At 45.1% G+C, this 27501-nt stretch overlaps 1 protein-coding gene across 1 annotated transcript in view; it reads right to left on the reverse strand.

Moving 5' to 3' along the window:
- Positions 1–27501, reverse strand: part of LOC142291659 (uncharacterized) — a 1021181-nt gene that overhangs the window by 959591 nt on the left and 34089 nt on the right. The window contains exons 10-11 of the mRNA XM_075336344.1: positions 3684–3915; positions 3443–3562 (exon numbers count right to left, since the gene is read on the reverse strand). Of these exons, the coding sequence (XP_075192459.1) occupies positions 3443–3562; positions 3684–3915 (352 nt within the window). The remainder of the gene's footprint in view (positions 1–3442; positions 3563–3683; positions 3916–27501) is intronic.

A 27501-nucleotide genomic window follows, 5' to 3' on the forward strand; every position in this document is an offset into this window, starting at 1 on the left:
GGGAAAGACCTGGTCAATGACCCGAAGAGAGCTGGGGTCACAGTCTCAAACATTACCATTAGTAACACACTATGCCTTCATGGATTAAAATCCTGCTCACACCAGCACATGTCCAATCCCGTTTGAAGTTCACCAATGACCATCTGGATGATCTAGAGGAGGCATGGAAGAAGGTCATGTGGCAGATGGGACCAAAAGAGAACCTTTTGGTATCAACTGCACTCACCGTGTTTGGAGGAAGAAGAAGGGTGGGTACAATGCCAAGAACATCATCCTAAAGGTGAAGCATGGGAGTGGAAACATCATACTTTGGGGGTGCTTTTCTACAAAAGGGATATGACATCACCATATTGAAGGGAAGATGGATAAATCATAAAATTTTGGCCAACAACCTCCTTCCCTCAGAAAGTGCATTGAAGATGGGTCATGGCTGGGACTTCCATAATGACAATAACCCAAAACACACAGCCAGGCAACTAAGGAGTGGCTCCATAAGAAGCATTTCAAGGTCCTGGAGTGACCTAGCCAGTCTGCAGACCTGAACCCAATAGAAAATCTTTGGAGGGAGCTGAAACTAAATGTTACTCAGTGACAGCCCTGAAACCTGAAAGATCTGGAGAAGCTCTATAAGGAAGAATGGGTCAAAATCCCTGTTGCAGTGTGTGCAAACTTGGACAAGAACTACAGGAAATGTCTGACCTCTGTAATTGCAAAGAAAGGTTTTTGCACCAAAGATTAATTCTGTTTTTCTGTGCTATCAAATACTGATTTCATGCAATAAAATGCAAATTAATTATTTAAAAATCATACAATGTCCTTTTCTGGGTTTATTTTTATTCTGTCTGTCACAGTTGAAGATAAAAATTACAGACCTCTCCATTCTTTATAGGTGGGAAAACTAGCAAAATTGGCAGTATATCAAATACCGTACTTATTTTCCCCACTGTAATAACCTGCAGCTTAGCTCTGTTTCTGCAAATTAATAATGTGGCGCCCCTGAGGCTTCAGTTGCCACAAAGGTATTGCACCTCATCCAGAGGTGTGGTATTCCATCCTGGGTAAGGAGGAGGTCATCACCGGTTCACGCAAAGCACAACACCTTCACTCAGCAACACCTCGTCAAACATGGCAATGGCGTGATTATACCCGAAGCCAGGCCGGGGGTGGAGTCTTATGAGTGGGAATATTCAGACACTGTGGAGTGTGTAGAGAGAAGGAAAGGAGAGGAGCAGTGGAGGAGTGAAGACCCGAAGCCTGGAGCTCGTACCGCTCGACCTGGACACAGACAGAAGCAGTCCTAGAGACCACGGGAGTGCCATAATCTCTTGTGGCCTTGTTCCAGATATAATCCACAGGTGGAAGGACTTGGTCGCAACACGGGAACTGGTCCCTAGGCTAGAGGAGAAGAACCTACATACTCCACTAGTAGAACCAGCGGCTGAGGTGACTGCAAGCACCGAAGCCACATATGCACACAAATTCACTGGAAGGTGACCCAAAAGGACCAAGGGATAGAGCTTCAACGGGGTCCATGGGCACTGGCACAGGTTTCAGTGAGTGAGGGCGCAAGGCAGGAGGGCAAAGCAAGTGCAGGAAGATGACCAGGGAAGGTACACTTAAAGGGAACCTATCATCAGAAATTTAGCTTTAAACCTAAAAGTTTCCCCCTCTGCAGCTCCTGGGCTGCATTCTAGCAAGGTTCCTGTACTTTTTGTGCCCCCTTTGAAACCAAGTTAAACACTTTATAAAGTTGTACCTTTTTGTCTGCAATTCTTGTAAATTCTCCATGGGGGCGGGCTCTCTGGTGTCCGTTGCTCTCCCTCCTGCAGATTGACGCCGTCCCCCATTGCTCCATTTCATATCTCAGGACGTCGCCCACTGCGCCCGAGGTCCCGTGCACACGAGGACCGCTGGTGACGTGGTCGCATGCACAAGATTATGGGCGGCGCTGTGATTGCATCGCAAGTGCCTGCCCATAATCTCGTGCTCGCCCTTTCCCCTCTGCCTCCAGCGTTCTGCGCAAGCGCTGGAAGATGACTCGACGTCACTTCCTTCCCATCCTGCCCAGCAGGAAATAGATGGGAGGAGCAGAGCAGGCCACCACAGGATACGAGGAGACGCGGAGAGGATCTGAGTGTCGTACACAGTAAAAAAAACATGTAAAATCAAACAAAGACACACATTGTCTCCTGAAAAGTGAAAAGCACTAAACGTTTTTTTTTTTTTGTTTTTTTTGTAACCTGTGCTGTGCTGCGCCGCTCCTCCCATCTATTTCCTGCTGCAGGGCAGGATGGGAAGAAGGTGACGTCGGGTCATCTTCCAGCGCTTGCGCAGAACGCTGGAGGCAGAGGGGAGATTGCGGTCACGAGATTATGGGCGGGCACTTGCGATGCAATCACAGCGCCGCCCATAATCTCGTGCATGCGACCACGTCACCAGCGGTCCTCGCGTGCACGGCACCTCGGGCGCAGTGGGCGGCGTCCTGAGATATGAAATGGAGCAATGGGGGACGGCGTCAATCTGCAGGAGGGACAGCAACGGACGCCAGACAGCCCGCCCTCATGGAGAATTTACAAGAATTGCAGACAAAAAGGTACAACTTTATAAAGTGTTTAATTTGGTTTCAAAGGGGGCACAAAAAGTACAGTAACCTTGCTAGAATGCAGCCCACGAGCTGCAGAGGGGGAAACTTTTAGGTTTAAAGCTAAATTTCTGATGACAGGTTCCCTTTGAGAAATGTGCACCGGACTCAACCTCCAAACTACCCGTGATCGGCTGGAGCCCATCACAGTGAAACCCCAGCACTCCAAAAGTGGTCGCTGGCATGTCGTGTTACCTTGGAACCTGCTACAGTGAGTAAACACCTTGAGACTGCATCTCTGTGTCATTCTGTTATTTGCTTGCGGCCGCCATCATAAACTACTACCACCCCCATCTGCCCTGGGGCCCAGCTTTACCTATGGAGAGCTACACCATCTAAGCTGCGTCACCATCTGCCCCAGAGGTCCCCATCCCACAGCGGCAGCACCTAACTTGCCGCATGCCACAGGTGGCGTCACGAATAAACTGTCATCGTTCCCTTCCTATTCCCCAAACGACACAGACGGGGTCATGGAAAGGGCCATGCCACTGTGGCTCCCCAAGAGCAGAACCACTGCCCAGTAACGGGTCACCCCAGGCCCCGATGCGGGCGTGTCAATAACATTATCCAATGTGACACGTTGTCTTTGAGTTTTAACGCATTTTAGTTATTTATTTTCTCAATTTGTTCAGAAAAGGTTGTGTACGCCTGATCTAACTCAATCTGTACGTCTATTTACAGTATTTGCAATAAATAACTATAGTAACAGTATTTGCAGATGCTTTGGCTCACAATATGAAAAGACACATTTAGCTAAATAGTAAAGAGAACAGTCATTGTGTACTATGCTGCCGTTATTACCTTAACAACATCTCTTCTGGTGACTCCTTCAAATACCTCCAGCAGCTTGAGCTGGGAAGCTATAGTAGGACATTGATCCAGACTATTTCTAAGAATGTTTCCAAGCTGATGTTCCAGGCTCTGCGCAAAATGTTAGAAAGCCAATATGTGAGAGAAATTATACTTAGGATCATGTAATTCATTGCGTCCTTGAATACTTTTACATTTGTGAAATCATATGTTACTGACTTTTAAACGGTACCTTTATTGTAGTTCTCATGTCAAAAAAAGCTTTCTGAAAAGTACTGTTTTTACCGGCGGTTAAAACATCTGAGATTTGATTCATAAAAGATTCTTTGGCTTGGCAATATGAGCTCCAGATTTCTTGCACCATGGCATCATAACTTGGGTTCCCGGCACCACCAATGACAGCCACGTCATTCAAAGCCTCAAAATGTTTCATAGTTTCCACCACATCAAGAACATCATTGCACCTAAAAAGAAATGTACAAAGATGACAAAACTACATTACATTCATCATCTCTATGTATAGGTATACCACAAAGAGAACAATAATGTATATTTTCATTCATCAGTTTGAAATATCTCAGGCACAATGTGATCAAATAAACTGGCCAACTAGAGATGAGCAACTTGATTTGCACTGCTCTGTTCTTGTCCAGTTCGGACCTCTGACAAGCAGACCATATTTTTGGGAATCATATTTATAGGGTTTTAGTAGTGAAACGTACACTACAAAGTCCAAACTTACTTTCCACTATGATCAGTTTTAGGGCTTCATTCTGAGATGGTTGTTTCTCCTCTTCCACCCCTTAGGACTAGAGATGAGCGAACCGGTCGTGGTTCGGCTCGAGTTCGGTTCGTCGAACGGAGGTCTCGTTCGAGTTCAGTTTGTCGAACTTTCGACGAACCGAACTCGAACCGCATAGGAAACAATGGCAGGCAATCACAAACACAGAAAAACACCTAGAAAACACCCTCAAAGGTGTCCAAAAGGTGACAAACAACTCACAACACAACACAAACACATGGGAAAGTGACAAGGACATATACTCATGCGAAAACAAAAGAGCTGGACAAGGAAAAAGAGGAGGAGACACAGATATAGGCATGGCACGCCCTTCTAAAATCATGTAAAACACCGCAAGGTGACTCCAAGCGGAGTCTCCCTTTTTTCCAAAAATTGGGCCACACAGACACTAACCCCTTCAGTGGCAGCACTTGTGCCCTAGTTGTACACTTCACAGCTAGATTTGCATCAAGCACATTCAAAAAATACGCCATTCTTAACCGTCCCTAGGATGACACCGGGGTAGGTAGCAAAGTCTTTCCTGATCCCAGCTCTGTTCATCTTGGCTCCTTTTTAAAAATACTGTAAGCAAGGGTTACTCCAAGCGGAGTCTCCCTTTTTTCCAAAAATTGGGCCCCACACACACACACCCCTTCAGTGGCAGCAGTTGTGCCCCAGTTGTACACTTCACAGCTAGATTTGCATCAAGCACAATCAAAAATACGCCATTCTTAACCGTCCCCAGGATGACACCGGGGTAGGTAGCAAAGTCTTTGCTGAACCATGACTTGTTCATCTTGGCTCCTTTTAAAAAACACGGCAAGCAAGGGTTACTCCAAGCGGAGTCTCCCTTTTTTCCAAAAATTGGGCCCCACACACACCCACCCCTTCAATGGCAGCAGTTGTGCCCCAGTTGTACACTTCACAGCTAGATTTGCATCAAGCACATTCACAAATACGCCATTCTTAACCGTCCCCATGATGACACCGGGGTAGGTAGCAAAGTCTTTCCTGATCCCAGCTCTGTTCATCTTGGCTCCTTTTTAAAAACACTGTAAGCAAGGGTTACTCCAAGCGGAGTCTCCCTTTTTTCCAAAAATTGGGCCCCACAGACACTAACCCCTTCAGTGGCAGCAGTTGTGCCCCAGTTGTACACTTCACAGCTAGATTTGCATCAAGCACATTCAAAAATACGCCATCCTTAACCGTCCCCAGGATGACACCGGGGTAGGTAGCTAAGTCTTTCCTGATCCCAGCTCTGTTCATCTTGGCTCCTTTTTAAAAACACTGTAAGCAAGGGTTACTCCAAGCGGAGTCTCCCTTTTTTCCAAAAATTGGGCCCCACACACACCCACCCCTTCAGTGACAGCAGTTGTGCCCCAGTTGTACACTTCACAGCGAGATTTGCATCAAGCACATTCAAAAATACGCCATTCTTAACCGTCCCCAGGATGACACTGGGGTAGGTAGCAAAGTCTTTCCTGATCCCAGCTCTGTTCATCTTGGCTCCTTTTTAAAAACACTGTAAGCAAGGGTTACTCCAAGCGGAGTCTCCCTTTTTTCCAAAAATTGGGCCCCACAGACACTAACCCCTTCAGTGGCAGCAGTTGTGCCCCAGTTGTACACTTCACAGCTAGATTTGCATCAAGCACATTCAAAAATACGCCATTCTTAACCGTCCCCAGGATGACACCGGGGTAGGTAGCAAAGTCTTTGCTGAACCATGACTTGTTCATCTTGGCTCCTTTTAAAAAACACGGCAAGCAAGGGTTACTCCAAGTGGAGTCTCCCTTTTTTCCAAAAATTGGGCCCCACACACACCCACCCCTTCAATGGCAGCAGTTGTGCCCCAGTTGTACACTTCACAGCTAGATTTGCATCAAGCACATTCACAAATACGCCATTCTTAACCGTCCCCATGATGACACCGGGGTAGGTAGCAAAGTCTTTCCTGATCCCAGCTCTGTTCATCTTGGCTCCTTTTTAAAAACACTGTAAGCAAGGGTTACTCCAAGCGGAGTCTCCCTTTTTTCCAAAAATTGGGCCCCACAGACACTAACCCCTTCAGTGGCAGCAGTTGTGCCCCAGTTGTACACTTCACAGCTAGATTTGCATCAAGCACATTCACAAATACGCCATTCTTAACCGTCCCCATGATGACACCGGGGTAGGTAGCAAAGTCTTTCCTGATCCCAGCTCTGTTCATCTTGGCTCCTTTTTAAAAACACTGTAAGCAAGGGTTACTCCAAGCGGAGTCTCCCTTTTTTCCAAAAATTGGGCCCCACACACACCCACCCCTTCAGTGACAGCAGTTGTGCCCCAGTTGTACACTTCACAGCGAGATTTGCATCAAGCACATTCAAAAATACGCCATTCTTAACTTTCCCCAGGATGACACTGGGGTAGGTAGCAAAGTCTTTCCTGATCCCAGCTCTGTTCATCTTGGCTCCTTTTTAAAAACACTGTAAGCAAGGGTTACTCCAAGCGGAGTCTCCCTTTTTTCCAAAAATTGGGCCCCACAGACACTAACCCCTTCAGTGGCAGCAGTTGTGCCCCAGTTGTACACTTCACAGCTAGATTTGTATCAAGCACATTCAAAAATACGCCATCCTTAACCGTCCCCAGGATGACACCGGGGTAGGTAGCTATGTCTTTCCTGATCCCAGCTCTGTTCATCTTGGCTCCTTTTTAAAAACACTGTAAGCAAGGGTTACTCCAAGCGGAGTCTCCCTTTTTTCCAAAAATTGGGCCCCACACACACCCACCCCTTCAGTGGCAGCAGTTGTGCCCCAGTTGTACACTTCACAGCTAGATTTGCATCAAGCACATTCAAAAATACGCCATTCTTAACCGTCCCCAGGATGACACCGGGGTAGGTAGCAAAGTCTTTCCTGATCCCAGCTCTGTTCATCTTGGCTCCTTTTTAAAAACACTGTAAGCAAGGGTTACTCCAAGCGGAGTCTCCCTTTTTTCCAAAAATTGGGCCCCACAGACACCCCATCAGTGGCAGCACTTGTGCCCTAGTTGCAAACAGGATGTTTTGATTTGCATCAAGCACATTCCAAATCCACAAGCATTTACTCTCCCCAGGATGACACAGGGGTAGTAAATTTCTTGTGGATCCATGACTTGTTCATTTTGATGAACGTTAGTCTGTCCACATTGTCACTGGACAGACGCGTGCGCTTATCTGTCAGCACACACCCAGCAGCACTGAAGACACGTTCAGAGACAACGCTGGCAGCTGGACACGACAAAATCTCCAAGGCGTAAGTTGAGAGCTCTGGCCATTTTTCAAGATTTGAAGTCCAAAATGAGCAATGCTCCATTTGCAAAGTCATGGCATCAATGTTCATTTGGAGATACTCCTGTATCATCCTCTCCAGCCGTTGACTATGTGTCAGACTTGTTGTCTCTGGTAGCCATGCAAAGGACGGTCTAAAAAAATTATGAAAAGATTCCATAAAATTGCTGTTACCAGCACCAGATACGGCGCTACTGGTACGGGTAGACTGTTGAAGATGACGAGACCGTCCCATGTTTGTCAAGTTACAACTGGGAGATTCACTCCCTGCACCTGCACGGTTGTTTGGTGGAAAAGCCGAGCTAAGATCGAGTAACAGCTTCTGCTGATACTCCTGCATACGTGCGTCCCTTTCTATGGCTGGAATTATGTCACAAAATTTGGACTTGTACCGGGGATCGAATAGTGTGGCAAGCCAGTAGTCATCATCACTTCTAATTTTGACAATACGAAGGTCATGTTGGAGGTAGTGCAGCAAGAAGGCGCTCATGTGTCTTGCGCAGCCATGCGGACCAAGTCCACGCTGTGTTTGTGGCATAGAGGTGCTAACCGTTCTTTCTTCCTCTGACATCTCCCCCAACCTCTTTCAACAGAAATTTGACCAAGGTCTCCCTCATCCGCTGAGTCTTCCATATCCATGGACAGTTCGTCCTCCATTTCTTCATGTTCTCTTGCACCTTCCTCAACATTTCGCCTGCTACCATGCGCCCTTGTTGATCCCTGTCCCCCATGGTCCCATGCCTGCCGCGTTGGTGATGATGAACGTCTGGACCTTGGTGATGTTGTTGTGTCTTGCGCATATGAATCCTCCTGTAGTTCCTCCCCTTCCTGTTGTCTCACCCCCTGACTCCGAATAGTGTTTAGCGTGTGCTCCAGCATGTAAATGACTGGAATTGTCATGCTGATAATGGCATTGTCAGCGCTAAACATATTTGTCGCCATGTCGAAACTGTGCAGAAGGGTGCATAGGTCCTTGATCTGAGACCACTCCATCAGGGTGATCTTCCCCACCTCTGCATCTCGTTGGCCCAAGCTATATGTCATGACGTATTGCACCAGGGCTCAGCAGTGCTGCCACAGTCGCTGTAACATGTGGAGAATCGAATTCCAGCGTGTCGGCACATCGCATTTCAGGCGATGAACCAGCAGGCCGAAAGACTTCTGGAGCGATGCAAGTCGCTCAGCAGCGGCGGTTGAACGGCGAAGTGAGCAGACAGTTTTCGTGCCCTGGTCAGAAGGCCATCTAGGCCGGGATAGTGTGTTAAAAATTGCTGGACAACAAGGTTCAACACGTGAGCCATACAAGGCACGTGTGTCACCTTGCCCAGGCGAAGGGCCGCACCCAGGTTTGCAGCATTGTTGCACACGGCCTTACCAGGCTGCAGGTTGAGTGGAGACAACCATTTATTAAACTCGGACCGCAGAGCTGACCACAACTCCTCAGCTGTGTGACTCCTATTCCCAAGACATGTCAAGCTAAAGACCGCCTGATGCCGTTGTGCTCTGCTGCCAGCATAGTAATGAGGGGTGCGTGATTCCTTCTGCGCAGTGAGAACGCTGGTGGCTTGACCAGGCAGGCTTGGCGCGGAGGTGGAGGACCCAGATGAGGTGGAGGAGGCAGAAGCAGTGGCAGAACTTGAACAGACAGAGGATTGACACACAAGTCGTGGGGCTGGCAAGACTTGTGCAGCAGACCCTTCACCATCTATCATCATAGTTACCCAGTGCCCAGTCAGCGACATGTAACGTCCCTGTCCATGCTTACTGATCCAAGTATCGGTGGTGAAATGCACCCGTTGACACAGAGTTTCTCAAGGAAGCGGTGATGCTGTGTGCGACATGCTGGTGTAGCGCGGGCACACCTTTCTTAGAGAAGTAGTGGCGACTGGGCATCTGGTACTGGGGCACAGCAACAGACATAAGGTCTCTAAAATCCTGTGTGTCCACCAGGCGGAAAGGCAGCATTTCGGTAGCCAAGACCTTACAGAGAGATAAAGTCAACCTCTTAGCTTTGTCATGGGTCACAGGAAATGGCCTTTTATTTGTCCACATCTGAGGGACAGAGATCTGGCTGCTGTGTGTAGACGGTGTTGAGTAGGGTGTCCCTGGAAAAATGCAGCTTTGTGAGGAAAGTGCAGGCGTAGACATGATGTCGCCTTCATCCAACGTTGGTGCTATCGATGTCTGAGAGAGCTGTACACACGCACTTGTTTCCCCTTCCAAACCAACTGACGACCTACCAAGCAAACTGCCTGTTGCGATTACAGTGGTGGAAGTTGTGCGTGGAAAACCAGGTGTGACAGATGCCCCCACAGTCCTAGAAGATGAAGAGCGCGCGGATGCACTAGAAGGGGCAGGCGGTGGATGGTTCGCTCCGCTAGGCTGCATTGCAGCACGGTGAGCTTCCCACCGGGACATATGATATTTATTCATGTGACGATTCATGGAAGAAGTTGTCAAACTGCTGAGGTTTTGCCCTCTACTAACAGAATCATGACAAATTTTACAGATCACATAATTTGGGCAATCTTTTGCTATGTCAACAAAGGACCAGGCTAGGCAAGGCTTAGAGGGCATTCGACCTGCTGATCCACCCCGACTAGTGCTCAGAGTCACAGTGGTGGCTGAGGATGCAGTTGTAGACGTGCTACCAGTACTCCTACTCTGTCCAGGAAGGCGCAAGGTAACTTCGTCGTCAGTTGCATCCTCCTCCACCGTCTCTGTTGACCTCCTCGAGGGCCTGACTGTGGGTTGACAGTAGGTGGGATCTAGAACTTCCTCATCAATTGTTCTGTTTGCACTCCCCTCACCCTCAGACCGAGCCTCTTCTTGCCCTGACCGAATATTTAAGTTGTCATCACAATCTGGTATCTGCGTCTCATCGTCATCAGTATGTTCCTCATTGTCTATAACAACAGGTGTTACAGTTTGTGAAAAAGGGTCAACATTATGCTCAGAAACTTGGTCCTCACGGCCTGAATCAGAGTCACAAAGGTTCTGGGCATCACTGCAGACCATTTCCTGGTCTGTACTCACTGTAGCTTGGGAGCAGACCTCTGATTCCCAGGCTATAGTGTGACTGAACAGCTCTGCAGACTCAGCCATCTCAGTTCCACCATACTGTGCAGGGCGGATGGAGACTTCAGAGCTGGGAGAAAGCAAATTTGATTGGGATGACAACTCAGAGGACTAATGTTTTTTGGAAGCGGTAGTTGAGGTGGCGGAGAGGGCACTTGTTGGACCACTTGAGATCCATTCAAGCATTTTCCTTTTTTGGCCATCATCTACCTTTGTTCCAGTTGTTCGTGTCTGTAAAAAAGGGAGCACATCGGATTGTCCACGGTAAGTAGTAGACATCTTACTTTTGCTGGCAGATGGTCTATCTTCAGCAGATGTTAATGGAGCTTTGCCACCTTCCCCACGGACAAACCCTTTTTTTCCTTTTCCAACACGCCTCTTCCCCTTTCCACCAGCATCTGTCATTTTGCCACTCATTTTGATAGCGACAAGATTGTGCACTTAAAATGTGGTAGTAAAAATTGAGAGGTGGTGTAGATTTCAGCGGTGGTCTAGCTTTATTAACAGCAGAATAAACAATTATCCCTGACAATGCAACTACGGCCCTTAAACTGGCAGCAGTGTTTGCTAGTATAATGGCTTAGTAACAATGAGTTTGAGTGTGCAATGCAGGCAGACGTGCTGCAAATATCTTTGCACTAGTAGGACAATACAGAAGTCCAACAGCCACGTTTAGGATGCCACTAAGTTCACTCAGTGTTTGCTAGTATAATGGCTTAGTAACAATGAGTTTGAGTGTGCAATGCATGCAGACGTGCTGCAAATATCTTTGCACTAGTGGGACAATACAGAAGTCCAACAGCCACTTTTATGATGCCACTAAGTTCACTCAGTGTTTGCTAGTATAATGGCTTAGTAACAATGAGTTTGAGTGTGCAATGCAGGCAGACGTGCTGCAAATATCTTTGCACTAGTGGGACAATACAGAAGTCCAACAGCCACTTTTATGATGCCACTAAGTTCACTCAGTGTTTGCTAGTATAATGGCTTAGTAACAATGAGTTTGAGTGTGCAATGCAGGTAGACGTGCTGCAAATATCTTTGCACTAGTGGGACAATACAGAAGTCCAACAGCCACGTTTAGGATGCCACTAAGTTCACTCAGTGTTTGCTAGTATAATGGCTTAGTAACAATGAGTTTGAGTGTGCAATGCAGGCAGACGTGCTGCAAATATCTTTGCACTAGTGGGACAATACAGAAGTCCAACAGCCACTTTTATGATGCCACTAAGCTCACTCAGTGTTTGCTAGTATAATGGCTTAGTAACAATGAGTTTGAGTGTGCAATGCAGGCAGACGTGCTGCAAATATCTTTGCACTAGTGCGACAATACAGAAGTTCAACAGCCACTTTTATGATGCCACTAAGTTCACTCAGTGTTTGCTAGTATAATGGCTTAGTAACAATGAGTTTGAGTGTGCAATGCAGGTAGACGTGCTGCAAATATCTTTGCACTAGTGGGACAATACAGAAGTCCAACAGCCACGTTTAGGATGCCACTAAGTTCACTCAGTGTTTGCTAGTATAATGGCTTAGTAACAATGAGTTTGAGTGTGCAATGCAGGCAGACGTGCTGCAAATATCTTTGCACTAGTGGGACAATACAGAAGTCCAACAGCCACTTTTATGATGCCACTAAGTTCACTCAGTGTTTGCTAGTATAATGGCTTAGTAACAATGAGTTTGAGTGTGCAATGAAGGCAGACGTGCTGCAAATATCTTTGCACTAGTGGGACAATACAGAAGTTCAACAGCCACTTTTATGATGCCACTAAGTTCACTCAGTGTTTGCTAGTATAATTGCTTAGTATCAATGAGTGTGAGTGTGCAATGCAGGTAGACATGCTGCAAATATCTTTGCACTAGTGGGACAATACAGAAGTTCAACAGCCACTTTTATGATGCCACTAAGTTCACTCAGTGTTTGCTAGTATAATGGCTTAGTAACAATGAGTTTGAGTGTGCAATGCAGGTAGATGTGCTGCAAATATCTTTGCACTAGTGGGACAATACAGAAGTCCAACAGCCACGTTTAGGATGCCACTAAGTTCACTCAGTGTTTGCTAGTATAATGGCTTAGTAACAATGAGTTTGAGTGTGCAATGCAGGCAGACGTGCAGCAAATATCTTTGCACTAGTGGGACAATACAGAAGTCCAACAGCCACGTTTAGGATGCACTAAGTTCACTCAGTGTTTGCTAGTGTAATGGCTTAGTAACAATGAGTTTGAGTGTGCAATGCAGGCAGACGTGCTGCAAATATCTTTGCACTAGTGGGACAATACAGAAGTCCAACAGCCACTTTTATGATGCCACTAAGCTCACTCAGTGTTTGCTAGTATAATGGCTTAGTAACAATGAGTTTGAGTGTGCAATGCAGGCAGACGTGCTGCAAATATCTTTGCACTAGTGGGACAATACAGAAGTTCAACAGCCACTTTTATGATGCCACTAAGTTCACTCAGTGTTTGCTAGTATAATGGCTTAGTAACAATGAGTTTGAGTGTGCAATGCAGGTAGACGTGCTGCAAATATCTTTGCACTAGTGGGACAATACAGAAGTCCAACAGCCACGTTTAGGATGCCACTAAGTTCACTCAGTGTTTGCTAGTATAATGGCTTAGTAACAATGAGTTTGAGTGTGCAATGCAGGCAGACGTGCTGCAAATATCTTTGCACTAGTGGGACAATACAGAAGTCCAACAGCCACGTTTAGGATGCCACTAAGTTCACTCAGTGTTTGCTAGTATAATGGCTTAGTAACAATGAGTTTGAGTGTGCAATGAAGGCAGACGTGCTGCAAATATCTTTGCACTAGTGGGACAATACAGAAGTTCAACAGCCACTTTTATGATGCCACTAAGTTTACTCAGTGTTTGCTAGTATAATTGCTTAGTATCAATGAGTGTGAGTGTGCAATGCAGGTAGACATGCTGCAAATATCTTTGCACTAGTGGGACAATACAGAAGTTCAACAGCCACTTTTATGATGCCACTAAGTTCACTCAGTGTTTGCTAGTATAATGGCTTAGTAACAATGAGTTTGAGTGTGCAATGCAGGTAGATGTGCTGCAAATATCTTTGCACTAGTGGGACAATACAGAAGTCCAACAGCCACGTTTAGGATGCCACTAAGTTCACTCAGTGTTTGCTAGTATAATGGCTTAGTAACAATGAGTTTGAGTGTGCAATGCAGGCAGACGTGCTGCAAATATCTTTGCACTAGTGGGACAATACAGAAGTCCAACAGCCACTTTTATGATGCCACTAAGTTCACTCAGTGTTTGCTAGTATAATGGCTTAGTAACAATGAGTTTGAGTGTGCAATGCAGGTAGACGTGCTGCAAATATCTTTGCACTAGTGGGACAATACAGAAGTCCAACAGCCACGTTTAGGATGCCACTAAGTTCACTCAGTGTTTGCTAGTATAATGGCTTAGTAACAATGAGTTTGAGTGTGCAATGCAGGCAGACGTGCTGCAAATATCTTTGCACTAGTGGGACAATACAGAAGTCCAACAGCCACTTTTATGATGCCACTAAGCTCACTCAGTGTTTGCTAGTATAATGGCTTAGTAACAATGAGTTTGAGTGTGCAATGCAGGCAGACGTGCTGCAAATATCTTTGCACTAGTGCGACAATACAGAAGTTCAACAGCCACTTTTATGATGCCACTAAGTTCACTCAGTGTTTGCTAGTATAATGGCTTAGTAACAATGAGTTTGAGTGTGCAATGCAGGTAGACGTGCTGCAAATATCTTTGCACTAGTGCGACAATACAGAAGTCCAACAGCCACTTTTATGATGCCACTAAGCTCACTCAGTGTTTGCTAGTATAATGGCTTAGTAACAATGAGTTTGAGTGTGCAATGCAGGCAGACGTGCTGCAAATATCTTTGCACTAGTGCGACAATACAGAAGTCCAACAGCCACTTTTATGATGCCACTAAGCTCACTCAGTGTTTGCTAGTATAATGGCTTAGTAACAATGAGTTTGAGTGTGCAATGCAGGCAGACGTGCTGCAAATATCTTTGCACTAGTGGGACAATACAGAAGTTCAACAGCCACTTTTATGATGCCACTAAGTTCACTCAGTGTTTGCTAGTATAATGGCTTAGTAACAATGAGTTTGAGTGTGCAATGCAGGTAGACGTGCTGCAAATATCTTTGCACTAGTGGGACAATACAGAAGTCCAACAGCCACGTTTAGGATGCCACTAAGTTCACTCAGTGTTTGCTAGTATAATGGCTTAGTAACAATGAGTTTGAGTGTGCAATGCAGGCAGACGTGCTGCAAATATCTTTGCACTAGTGGGACAATACAGAAGTCCAACAGCCACTTTTATGATGCCACTAAGTTCACTCAGTGTTTGCTAGTATAATGGCTTAGTAACAATGAGTTTGAGTGTGCAATGAAGGCAGACGTGCTGCAAATATCTTTGCACTAGTGGGACAATACAGAAGTTCAACAGCCACTTTTATGATGCCACTAAGTTTACTCAGTGTTTGCTAGTATAATTGCTTAGTATCAATGAGTGTGAGTGTGCAATGCAGGTAGACATGCTGCAAATATCTTTGCACTAGTGGGACAATACAGAAGTTCAACAGCCACTTTTATGATGCCACTAAGTTCACTCAGTGTTTGCTAGTATAATGGCTTAGTAACAATGAGTTTGAGTGTGCAATGCAGGTAGATGTGCTGCAAATATCTTTGCACTAGTGGGACAATACAGAAGTCCAACAGCCACGTTTAGGATGCCACTAAGTTCACTCAGTGTTTGCTAGTATAATGGCTTAGTAACAATGAGTTTGAGTGTGCAATGCAGGCAGACGTGCTGCAAATATCTTTGCACTAGTGGGACAATACAGAAGTCCAACAGCCACTTTTATGATGCCACTAAGTTCACTCAGTGTTTGCTAGTATAATGGCTTAGTAACAATGAGTTTGAGTGTGCAATGCAGGTAGACGTGCTGCAAATATCTTTGCACTAGTGGGACAATACAGAAGTCCAACAGCCACGTTTAGGATGCCACTAAGTTCACTCAGTGTTTGCTAGTATAATGGCTTAGTAACAATGAGTTTGAGTGTGCAATGCAGGCAGACGTGCTGCAAATATCTTTGCACTAGTGGGACAATACAGAAGTCCAACAGCCACTTTTATGATGCCACTAAGCTCACTCAGTGTTTGCTAGTATAATGGCTTAGTAACAATGAGTTTGAGTGTGCAATGCAGGCAGACGTGCTGCAAATATCTTTGCACTAGTGCGACAATACAGAAGTTCAACAGCCACTTTTATGATGCCACTAAGTTCACTCAGTGTTTGCTAGTATAATGGCTTAGTAACAATGAGTTTGAGTGTGCAATGCAGGTAGACGTGCTGCAAATATCTTTGCACTAGTGGGACAATACAGAAGTCCAACAGCCACGTTTAGGATGCCACTAAGTTCACTCAGTGTTTGCTAGTATAATGGCTTAGTAACAATGAGTTTGAGTGTGCAATGCAGGCAGACGTGCTGCAAATATCTTTGCACTAGTGGGACAATACAGAAGTCCAACAGCCACTTTTATGATGCCACTAAGTTCACTCAGTGTTTGCTAGTATAATGGCTTAGTAACAATGAGTTTGAGTGTGCAATGAAGGCAGACGTGCTGCAAATATCTTTGCACTAGTGGGACAATACAGAAGTTCAACAGCCACTTTTATGATGCCACTAAGTTCACTCAGTGTTTGCTAGTATAATTGCTTAGTATCAATGAGTGTGAGTGTGCAATGCAGGTAGACATGCTGCAAATATCTTTGCACTAGTGGGACAATACAGAAGTTCAACAGCCACTTTTATGATGCCACTAAGTTCACTCAGTGTTTGCTAGTATAATGGCTTAGTAACAATGAGTTTGAGTGTGCAATGCAGGTAGATGTGCTGCAAATATCTTTGCACTAGTGGGACAATACAGAAGTCCAACAGCCACGTTTAGGATGCCACTAAGTTCACTCAGTGTTTGCTAGTATAATGGCTTAGTAACAATGAGTTTGAGTGTGCAATGCAGGCAGACGTGCAGCAAATATCTTTGCACTAGTGGGACAATACAGAAGTCCAACAGCCACGTTTAGGATGCACTAAGTTCACTCAGTGTTTGCTAGTGTAATGGCTTAGTAACAATGAGTTTGAGTGTGCAATGCAGGCAGACGTGCTGCAAATATCTTTGCACTAGTGGGACAATACAGAAGTCCAACAGCCACTTTTATGATGCCACTAAGCTCACTCAGTGTTTGCTAGTATAATGGCTTAGTAACAATGAGTTTGAGTGTGCAATGCAGGCAGACGTGCTGCAAATATCTTTGCACTAGTGGGACAATACAGAAGTTCAACAGCCACTTTTATGATGCCACTAAGTTCACTCAGTGTTTGCTAGTATAATGGCTTAGTAACAATGAGTTTGAGTGTGCAATGCAGGTAGACGTGCTGCAAATATCTTTGCACTAGTGGGACAATACAGAAGTCCAACAGCCACGTTTAGGATGCCACTAAGTTCACTCAGTGTTTGCTAGTATAATGGCTTAGTAACAATGAGTTTGAGTGTGCAATGCAGGCAGACGTGCTGCAAATATCTTTGCACTAGTGGGACAATACAGAAGTCCAACAGCCACTTTTATGATGCCACTAAGTTCACTCAGTGTTTGCTAGTATAATGGCTTAGTAACAATGAGTTTGAGTGTGCAATGAAGGCAGACGTGCTGCAAATATCTTTGCACTAGTGGGACAATACAGAAGTTCAACAGCCACTTTTATGATGCCACTAAGTTTACTCAGTGTTTGCTAGTATAATTGCTTAGTATCAATGAGTGTGAGTGTGCAATGCAGGTAGACATGCTGCAAATATCTTTGCACTAGTGGGACAATACAGAAGTTCAACAGCCACTTTTATGATGCCACTAAGTTCACTCAGTGTTTGCTAGTATAATGGCTTAGTAACAATGAGTTTGAGTGTGCAATGCAGGTAGATGTGCTGCAAATATCTTTGCACTAGTGGGACAATACAGAAGTCCAACAGCCACGTTTAGGATGCCACTAAGTTCACTCAGTGTTTGCTAGTATAATGGCTTAGTAACAATGAGTTTGAGTGTGCAATGCAGGCAGACGTGCAGCAAATATCTTTGCACTAGTGGGACAATACAGAAGTCCAACAGCCACGTTTAGGATGCACTAAGTTCACTCAGTGTTTGCTAGTGTAATGGCTTAGTAACAATGAGTTTGAGTGTGCAATGCAGGCAGACGTGCTGCAAATATCTTTGCACTAGTGGGACAATACAGAAGTCCAACAGCCACGTTTAGGATGCCACTAAGTTCACTCAGTGTTTGCTAGTATAATGGCTTAGTAACAATGAGTTTGAGTGTGCAATGCAGGCAGACGTGCTGCAAATATCTTTGCACTAGTGGGACAATACAGAAGTCCAACAGCCACGTTTAGGATGCCACTAAGTTCACTCAGTGTTTGCTAGTATAATGGCTTAGTAACAATGAGTTTGAGTGTGCAATGCATGCAGACGTGCTGCAAATATCTTTGCACTAGTGGGACAATACAGAAGTCCAACAGCCACTTTTATGATGCCACTAAGTTCACTCAGTGTTTGCTAGTATAATGGCTTAGTAACAATGAGTTTGAGTGTGCAATGCAGGCAGACGTGCTGCAAATATCTTTGCACTAGTGGGACAATACAGAAGTCCAACAGCCACGTTTAGGATGCCACTAAGTTCACTCAGTGTTTGCTAGTATAATGGCTTAGTAACAATGAGTTTGAGTGTGCAATGCAGGCAGACGTGCTGCAAATATCTTTGCACTAGTGGGACAATACAGAAGTCCAACAGCTACGTTTAGGATGCCACTAAGTTCACTCAGTGTTTGCTAGTATAATGGCTTAGTAACAATGAGTTTGAGTATGCAATGCAGGCAGACGTGCTGCAAATATCTTTGCACTAGTGGGACAATACAGAAGTCCAACAGCCACGTTTAGGATGCCACTAAGTTCACTCAGTGTTTGCTAGTATAATGGCTTAGTAACAATGAGTTTGAGTGTGCAATGCAGGCAGACGTGCTGCAAATATCTTTGCACTAGTGGGATAATACAGAAGTCCAACAGCCACTTTTATGATGCCACTAAGTTCACTCAGTGTTTTCTAGTATAATGGCTTAGTAACAATGAGTTTGAGTGTGCAATGCAGGCAGACGTGCTGCAAATATCTTTGCACTAGTGGGACAATACAGAAGTCCAACAGCCACGTTTAGGATGCCACTAAGTTCACTCAGTGTTTGCTAGTATAATGGCTTAGTAACAATGAGTTTGAGTGTGCAATGCAGGCAGACGTGCTGCAAATATCTTTGCACTAGTGGGACAATACAGAAGTCCAACAGCCACTTTTATGATGCCACTAAGTTCACTCAGTGTTTGCTAGTATCATGGCTTAGTTATAATGAGTTTGAGTGTGCAATGCAGGCAGACGTGCTGCAAATATCTTTGCACTAGTGGGACAATACAGAAGTCCAACAGCCACGTTTAGGATGCCACTAAGTTCACTCAGTGTTTGCTAGTATAATGGCTTAGTAACAATGAGTTTGAGTGTGCAATGCAGGCAGACGTGCTGCAAATATCTTTGCACTAGTGGGACAATACAGAAGTCCAACAGCCACGTTTAGGATGCCACTAAGTTCACTCAGTGTTTGCTAGTATAATGGCTTAGTAACAATGAGTTTGAGTGTGCAATGCAGGCAGACGTGCTGCAAATATCTTTGCACTAGTGGGACAGTACAGAAGTCCAACAGCCACGTTTAGGATGCCACTAAGTTCACTCAGTGTTTGCTAGTATAATGGCCTAGTAACAATGAGTTTGAGTGTGCAATGCATGCAGACGTGCTGCAAATATCTTTGCACTAGTGGGACAATACAGAAGTCCAACAGCCACTTTTATGATGCCACTAAGTTCACTCAGTGTTTGCTAGTATAATGGCTTAGTAACAATGAGTTTGAGTGTGCAATGCAGGCAGACGTGCTGCAAATATCTTTGCACTAGTGGTACAATACAGAAGTCCAACAGCCACTTTTATGATGCCACTAAGTTCACTCAGTGTTTGCTAGTATAATGGCTTAGTAACAATGAGTTTGAGTGTGCAATGCAGGCAGACGTGCTGCAAATATCTTTGCACTAGTGGGACAATACAGAAGTCCAACAGCCACGTTTAGGATGCCACTAAGTTCACTCAGTGTTTGCTAGTATAATGGCTTAGTAACAATGAGTTTGAGTGTGCAATGCAGGCAGACGTGCTGCAAATATCTTTGCACTAGTGGGACAATACAGAAGTCCAACAGCCACTTTTATGATGCCACTAAGTTCACTCAGTGTTTGCTAGTATAATGGCTTAGTTATAATGAGTTTGAGTGTGCAATGCAGGCAGACGTGCTGCAAATATCTTTGCACTAGTGGGATAATACAGAAGTCCAACAGCCACTTTTATGATGCCACTAAGTTCACTCAGTGTTTGCTAGTATAATGGCTTAGTAACAATGAGTTTGAGTGTGCAATGCAGGCATACGTGCTGCAAATATCTTTGCACTAGTGGGACAATACAGAAGTCCAACAGCCACGTTTAGGATGCCACTAAGTTCACTCAGTGTTTGCTAGTATAATGGCTTAGTTATAATGAGTTTGAGTGTGCAATGCAGGCAGACGTGCTGCAAATATCTTTGCACTAGTGGGACAATACAGAAGTCCAACAGCCACGTTTAGGATGCCACTAAGTTCACTCAGTGTTTGCTAGTATAATGGCTTAGTAACAATGAGTTTGAGTGTGCAATGCAGGCAGACGTGCTGCAAATATCTTTGCACTAGTGGGACAATACAGAAGTCCAACAGCCACGTTTAGGATGCCACTAAGTTCACTCAGTGTTTGCTAGTATAATGGCTTAGTAACAATGAGTTTGAGTGTGCAATGCAGGCAGACGTGCTGCAAATATCTTTGCACTAGTGGGACAATACAGAAGTCCAACAGCCACGTTTAGGATGCCACTAAGTTCACTCAGTGTTTGCTAGTATAATGGCTTAGTAACAATGAGTTTGAGTGTGCAATGCATGCAGACGTGCTGCAAATATCTTTGCACTAGTGGGACAATACAGAAGTCCAACAGCCACTTTTATGATGCCACTAAGTTCACTCAGTGTTTGCTAGTATAATGGCTTAGTTATAATGAGTTTGAGTGTGCAATGCAGGCAGACGTGCTGCAAATATCTTTGCACTAGTGGGATAATACAGAAGTCCAACAGCCACTTTTATGATGCCACTAAGTTCACTCAGTGTTTGCTAGTATAATGGCTTAGTAACAATGAGTTTGAGTGTGCAATGCAGGCAGACGTGCTGCAAATATCTTTGCACTAGTGGGACAATACAGAAGTCCAACAGCCACGTTTAGGATGCCACTAAGTTCACTCAGTGTTTGCTAGTATAATGGCTTAGTAACAATGAGTTTGAGTGTGCAATGCAGGCAGACGTGCTGCAAATATCTTTGCACTAGTGGGACAATACAGAAGTCCAACAGCCACGTTTAGGATGCCACTAAGTTCACTCAGTGTTTGCTAGTATAATGGCTTAGTAACAATGAGTTTGAGTGTGCAATGCAAGCAGACGTGCTGCAAATATCTTTGCACTAGTGGGACAATACAGAAGTCCAACAGCCACGTTTAGGATGCCACTAAGTTCACTCAGTGTTTGCTAGTATAATGGCTTAGTAACAATGAGTTTGAGTGTGCAATGCATGCAGACGTGCTGCAAATATCTTTGCACTAGTGGGACAATACAGAAGTCCAACAGCCACTTTTATGATGCCACTAAGTTCACTCAGTGTTTGCTAGTATAATGGCTTAGTAACAATGAGTTTGAGTGTGCAATGCAGGCAGACGTGCTGCAAATATCTTTGCACTAGTGGTACAATACAGAAGTCCAACAGCCACTTTTATGATGCCACTAAGTTCACTCAGTGTTTGCTAGTATAATGGCTTAGTAACAATGAGTTTGAGTGTGCAATGCAGGCAGACGTGCTGCAAATATCTTTGCACTAGTGGGACAATACAGAAGTCCAACAGCCACTTTTATGATGCCACTAAGTTCACTCAGTGTTTGCTAGTATAATGGCTTAGTTATAATGAGTTTGAGTGTGCAATGCAGGCAGACGTGCTGCAAATATCTTTGCACTAGTGGGATAATACAGAAGTCCAACAGCCACTTTTATGATGCCACTAAGTTCACTCAGTGTTTGCTAGTATAATGGCTTAGTAACAATGAGTTTGAGTGTGCAATGCAGGCAGACGTGCTGCAAATATCTTTGCACTAGTGGGACAATACAGAAGTCCAACAGCCACGTTTAGGATGCCACTAAGTTCACTCAGTGTTTGCTAGTATAATGGCTTAGTAACAATGAGTTTGAGTGTGCAAAGGGCAGGAGGGTACAGTGGCAGGGTTGTGGGTCTCTGGATAGAGGAAAGGAAGCCTGCCTTTCTATCCCTCCTAATGGGGAAATGCAGCGAGGAAATCCCTGACCTTAGCTACACAGACGCTGTCATCTTGTGTAGCTGTTAAACTCTGTTTTCACGGACCTGTCACCTATGGCTCTGACCCTGCCGGTATTAGCCCTTAAAAGGACTGATAGAAAGTGCTATCCATATTCTGTACAGCGCTGTGTATAGAGCGTACACAGCAGTATCGGAGATAGGCGCTGCATCAGCGGTGACTGACACCAAGGACGCAGAAGAGATAATGGTGTCCGGACGGGCAGATACTCGTTTTTATAATGCAGGGACATGTGACATGGACATCCTATCACACATGCCGTTGCTTCTCTGGCTAAAAGTACACTGGTCTTTTTGCTGCTAGAACCGTTCTCGAACGTATCTAGAACTATCGAGCTTTAGCAAAAAGCTCGAGTTCTAGTTCTATCTAGAACAGCCCCCAAAATCACTCGAGCCGCGAACTGGAGAACCTCGAACCGCAAACCGCGCTCAACTCTACTTAGGACACATGTTTAGGACTCCAAACTAATGTCACCTACAGTATGTAAAGTTTCTGTAATGTTGATTAAATCCATAGATGTACTTTAAAAATCGTTTTTTTTAAGTTTTTGAGAAATCCATTAGTGAATCTTTATGCAAATGAACTACAGGTGCAGCTGGGTTGGCCTTCAATTCCAGCTCTCCATTCTTTATCCCTATTTTCCTTCTCAGAACCTGCCTCCTATCAGTGACCGAAAGATTACTCTTGTCTCCCCCACTCCAAATCTTACACAGGTGCCATCATTCCTATGGGAGAACCATGTGCAGTAACGTCCTGATGATCAATATAGCATCATGTGTTATTACAACATAACCTTTAATATAATTAGTCTAAAATAGACAATAGACATAAAGTGATCCTCCACCTATTAAAACCGAGATTGTTCCAGCCACCCGACAACTCAAAAAGCGTATCGGGTCCGGGCCAATCTCAAAGAAAGGGGGAGCTATTTAATTCCCCTCTGTGACTTAAGCTGGAGAGAAAGGAAATTAAGTGGCGCACATGTATGTACCACATATAATAATTGTCAATCTCCACCGGACATATAAACAGTAAATGGATTACTTGTTATGAAATTCTTCCCAGATATGTGCACAAGTTTATATCTATCACAGCACATATATACATAGAACAGCAAAATAGTTTCAACATATGTGTGCAACCATAAAAGACCACACAATCGCTTATCAATGTCTTGAAGGCAGTTACAGACGTAGAAGGTATATCTAAAATAGCATCACACATGTGCAAATATCTACTCAATAATTGTTCATAATCCAAATGGTATATGTAACATGCCCCACCCATGTGTGTAAAGCGTTTACATCAAATAACACACAATTCAATTCATCAGGATAAATATATCTCCTAAATATGGGGTTCAGGACTGTTACACCCACTATTCTATTGCTACTAATGGTATAGAATAGTGGGTCTAACAGTATCAAATACTTAAAAAAAATGATATGGGGTCCCTTCTGTTATTCATATCCAGCACAGGAACAGCAGCAGCTGCAGGCTGCAACCCTCAGCTGTCTGCTGTACCTTGGCTGGTTGTGAAAAATAGAGGGGATCCCATGCATTTTTTTAAGTATTTGATTTACCGTATTTAAAAAAAAAAATGACATGGGGTCCCCCCCATTTTTCTAAAACCAGCCAAGGTACTGCAGACAACTGGTGGTTGATATTATGAGGATGGGAAGTTCCATCATTATTTGGCCCTTTCCAGCCTAACAATAGCAGCCCACAGCCACCCCAGAAGTGACGCATCCATAAGATGCGCCAATTCTGGCACTGGACTCAGCTCTTCCCGATTGCCCTTGTGTGGTGGCAATCGGGGTAATAAGGAGTTAATAGCAGTCCGTAGCGGCCACTAAGTCCTAGATTAGTGATGTCAGTCGTCTATGAGACCCTGCCCCTATCACTAATCTGTAAGTGAAGGTAACTAAACACAAACACCCTAAAAATTCTTTATTTGGAATAAAATTCAAAAAAAACCTTTTTGCGCCCCTTTATTAAACCCCAAACACCTCTGCAGGTCCGATGTAATCCACACAAAGTCCCATGGCGATTCAGCTCTGCTACATCCCTGTCTTGTCATAGCGAGTGTCATAGAACATGACTGCCAGCTGTGAGTGTAGACAGAGCCTTGCCATCAGAATGAACTCAAGTGAACCCCTGATATCACAGCTGCGGGCCCTGCAGTACAGCGTGTTGCGGCAGTGACGTCACGGGTTCACCACTGTAAGGTTCAGGCCGTGACTGAAGTGAGCCACGTCATCAGCGATAACGTCACTCAGGTGAGTCCTCCACCTGTGGCTCACTATAGTCAAAGCCTGATTTGTGGTCACAGGTGGAGGACACCAGCTGTGACCTGAAATCACCTGAGTGATGGCACCGCTGATTGTACAGCTTCTCTTCAGTCACTCGGGTGATTTGTTGTCAGAGGTGGAGGACTCCATCTGTGGCTGCGGCTAACCTGAGTGATGTCACCACTGATAGCGTGACTCACTTCAGTTGCTATGTGGAGCTCACAGCAGTCAGTCATGTTCTATGGCACTTGCTGTAAGCATCAGATATAGCAGTGCTGGAAGCGTCGTTGGACCTCGTGTGGATTACGTTGGACCTGGAGGGGTTTTGGGGTATTAATAAAGTGGTGAAAGAGGGTGTTCTTTTTGTCTTTTATTTCAAATAATGGATTTTTTGAGTGTTTGTGTTTATTTACTTTCACTTACAGGTTAGTAATGGGGGGCGTCTCATAGACACCTGCCATGACTAATCAAGGACTTAGCTGCAGCTATGGGCTGCCATTAACTCCTTATTACCCCGATTGTCACCGCATCAGGAACTGTCGCATCTAATGGATGCGGTAATTCCGGGAGGCTGCTGGCTGATATTTTTAGGCTGTGGGGCTCCCAATAACGTGGGTCTCCCCAGCCTGAGAATACCAGCCCTCAGCTGTGAGGTTTTATCATGGCTGGGTATCAAAACTGGGGGGGACCGCATGCCGTTTATTTAATTATTTATTTATTGTACTAAACAATATAGACCCGCCAACTGGCAGCTGTGATTGGTTGCAGTCAGACAGCTGTCACTCAGGATGGGGGCACGTCTGACTGCAACCAATCACAGATTGGGGAAGTAGTAAATATGTATGAACCTAGTGAGTGGGTGCAGTGAAAATATAATTAAGCTAATGAGTGGGTCAGGAAGAAGAATGGGAGGCCGCGGGAGCAGTGTGACAGCTGCATCGCCCTGGTGATCGGTGAGTATGAAGCGCTTGGAGAGAAAGAGAGACACCTACACCCCAAAATCGCTACATCATTGATTTTGTCATTCTGGAACTAAGTTTCTGAGCTGCATTTGTGTTGACAAATCGTAGGTAAAAAGTATGCAAAACGCAAACAATTTGTAACCATGCTTTTTTCATTCCCTCATTGATTTCAATGGGTGACAAAAGTTGACAAAAACGCAAGAAGAATGAACATGCTGCTTCTTTTTTGTCAAAAAAACTGCTGACAAACAAACTGCAATGTGCGCACAGCAAATCTGACTTCTCATAGACTTTGCTGGGAAGTCAAAAGTGAGAAAGTTCTGACAACAAAACTGCACCATAAAACGGGACAAAAACACGAAAAAAAAATGCAATGTGCGCATGTAGCCTAAAGGCTGCTTTACATGCGTCGATTTCATGTGCGATAGCGTGTGCGATCGTACCCGCCCCCATCGTTTGTGTGGCATGGGCAATTTGTTGCCCGTGTAGCACAAAGTCAGTAACCCCCGTCACACGTACTTACCTCCCGAACGACCTCGCTGTGGGTGGCGAACATCTTCTTCCTGAAGGGGGAGGGACGTTCGGCGTCACAGCGACGTCACACAATGGCCGCCCAATAGAAGCGGAGGGGCGGAGATAAGCGGAACGTAAACATCCCGCCCACATCCTTCCTTCCGCATTGCTGGCGGGACGCAGGTAAGCTACAGTTCATCGTTCCAAGGATGTCACACGAAGCGACGTGTGCTGCCTCGGGAACGATGAACAACCGGAGCACAGAAGGACGTTCGATTTTTTGAAAATTAGCGACATGTCAACGAGCAACGATAAGGTGAGTATTTTTGCTGTTCACAGTCGCTCATTTGTGTTATACGCTACGATATGTCAAACGAGACCAGATGTGCGTCACTAACGACGTGACCCCGACGACATATCGTTAGATATATTGTAGCGTGTAAAGCTGTCTTTAGAGAGCCACTGCCAGATATCTCTGGTGGTGGCTTATGTCATAGAAAACGAAAGGATCTGCAGTCTAAAATTGGACATTCCAGATTCTTACTTCAATCATTTGTTAGGAGCCCCACAAACATGTTTACAATAAACCGTTTTTATTATTTTACTAGCTGTAGTACCCAGGCGTTGCCCGGGATAATAACTGTCTCTCTGTCTCTCTCCCAGGTTCTGTATGTGTGTCACTGTCTGTCTGTCTCTCTGTCTGTGTCTTTCTTTGTCTGTCTGTGTCTATGTCTCTATTTGTCTGTTTCTATCTCTCCGTCTGTATTTGTATCAGTCTATCTGTCTCCATCTCTATGTCTGTCTGTCTCTCTCTATCTCTGTGTCTGTCTGTATGTGTGTGTCTGTCTCTCTCTTTCCCCGTCTGTCTCTTTTCCCATCTGTCTTTGTCTGTCTCTATCCAGGTCTGTCTCTTTCCAGGTCTGTCTCTTTGCCCCGTCTGTCTCTTTGCCCCGTCTGTCTCTTTGCCCCGTCTGTCTCTTTGCCCCGTCTGTCTCTTTGCCCCGTCTGTCTCTTTGCCCCGTCTGTCTCTTTGCCCCGTCTGTCTCTTTGCCCCGTCTGTCTCTTTGCCCCGTCTGTCTCTTTGCCCATCTGTCTCTTTGTCCGGCTGTCTCTTTCCAGGGCTCTCTCTTTCCAGGGCTTTCTCTTTCCAGGGCTGTCTCTTTCCAGGGCTGTCTCTTTCCAGGGCTGTCTCTTTCCCGGGCTGTGTCTCTTTCCAGGGCTGTCTCTTTCCAGGGCTGTCTCTTTCCAAGTCTGTTTCTTTCCAGATCTGTCTGATTGTCCATCTGTCTCTTTGCCCGTCTGTCTCTTTGCCCGTCTGTCTCTTTCCAGGTCTGTCTCTTTGCCCGTCTGTCTCTTTGCCCGTCTGTCTCTTTGCCCATCTGTCTCTTTGCCCATCTGTCTCTTTGCCCGTCTGTCTCTTTGCCCGTCTGTCTCTTGGCCCATCTGTCTCTTTGCCCGTCTGTCTCTTTGCCCATCTGTCTCTTTCCCCATCTGTCTCTTTA

The sequence above is a fragment of the Anomaloglossus baeobatrachus genome, chromosome 2 (genome assembly GCF_048569485.1).
Source record: "Anomaloglossus baeobatrachus isolate aAnoBae1 chromosome 2, aAnoBae1.hap1, whole genome shotgun sequence".
NCBI classification, from domain to species: Eukaryota; Metazoa; Chordata; class Amphibia; order Anura; family Aromobatidae; genus Anomaloglossus; species Anomaloglossus baeobatrachus.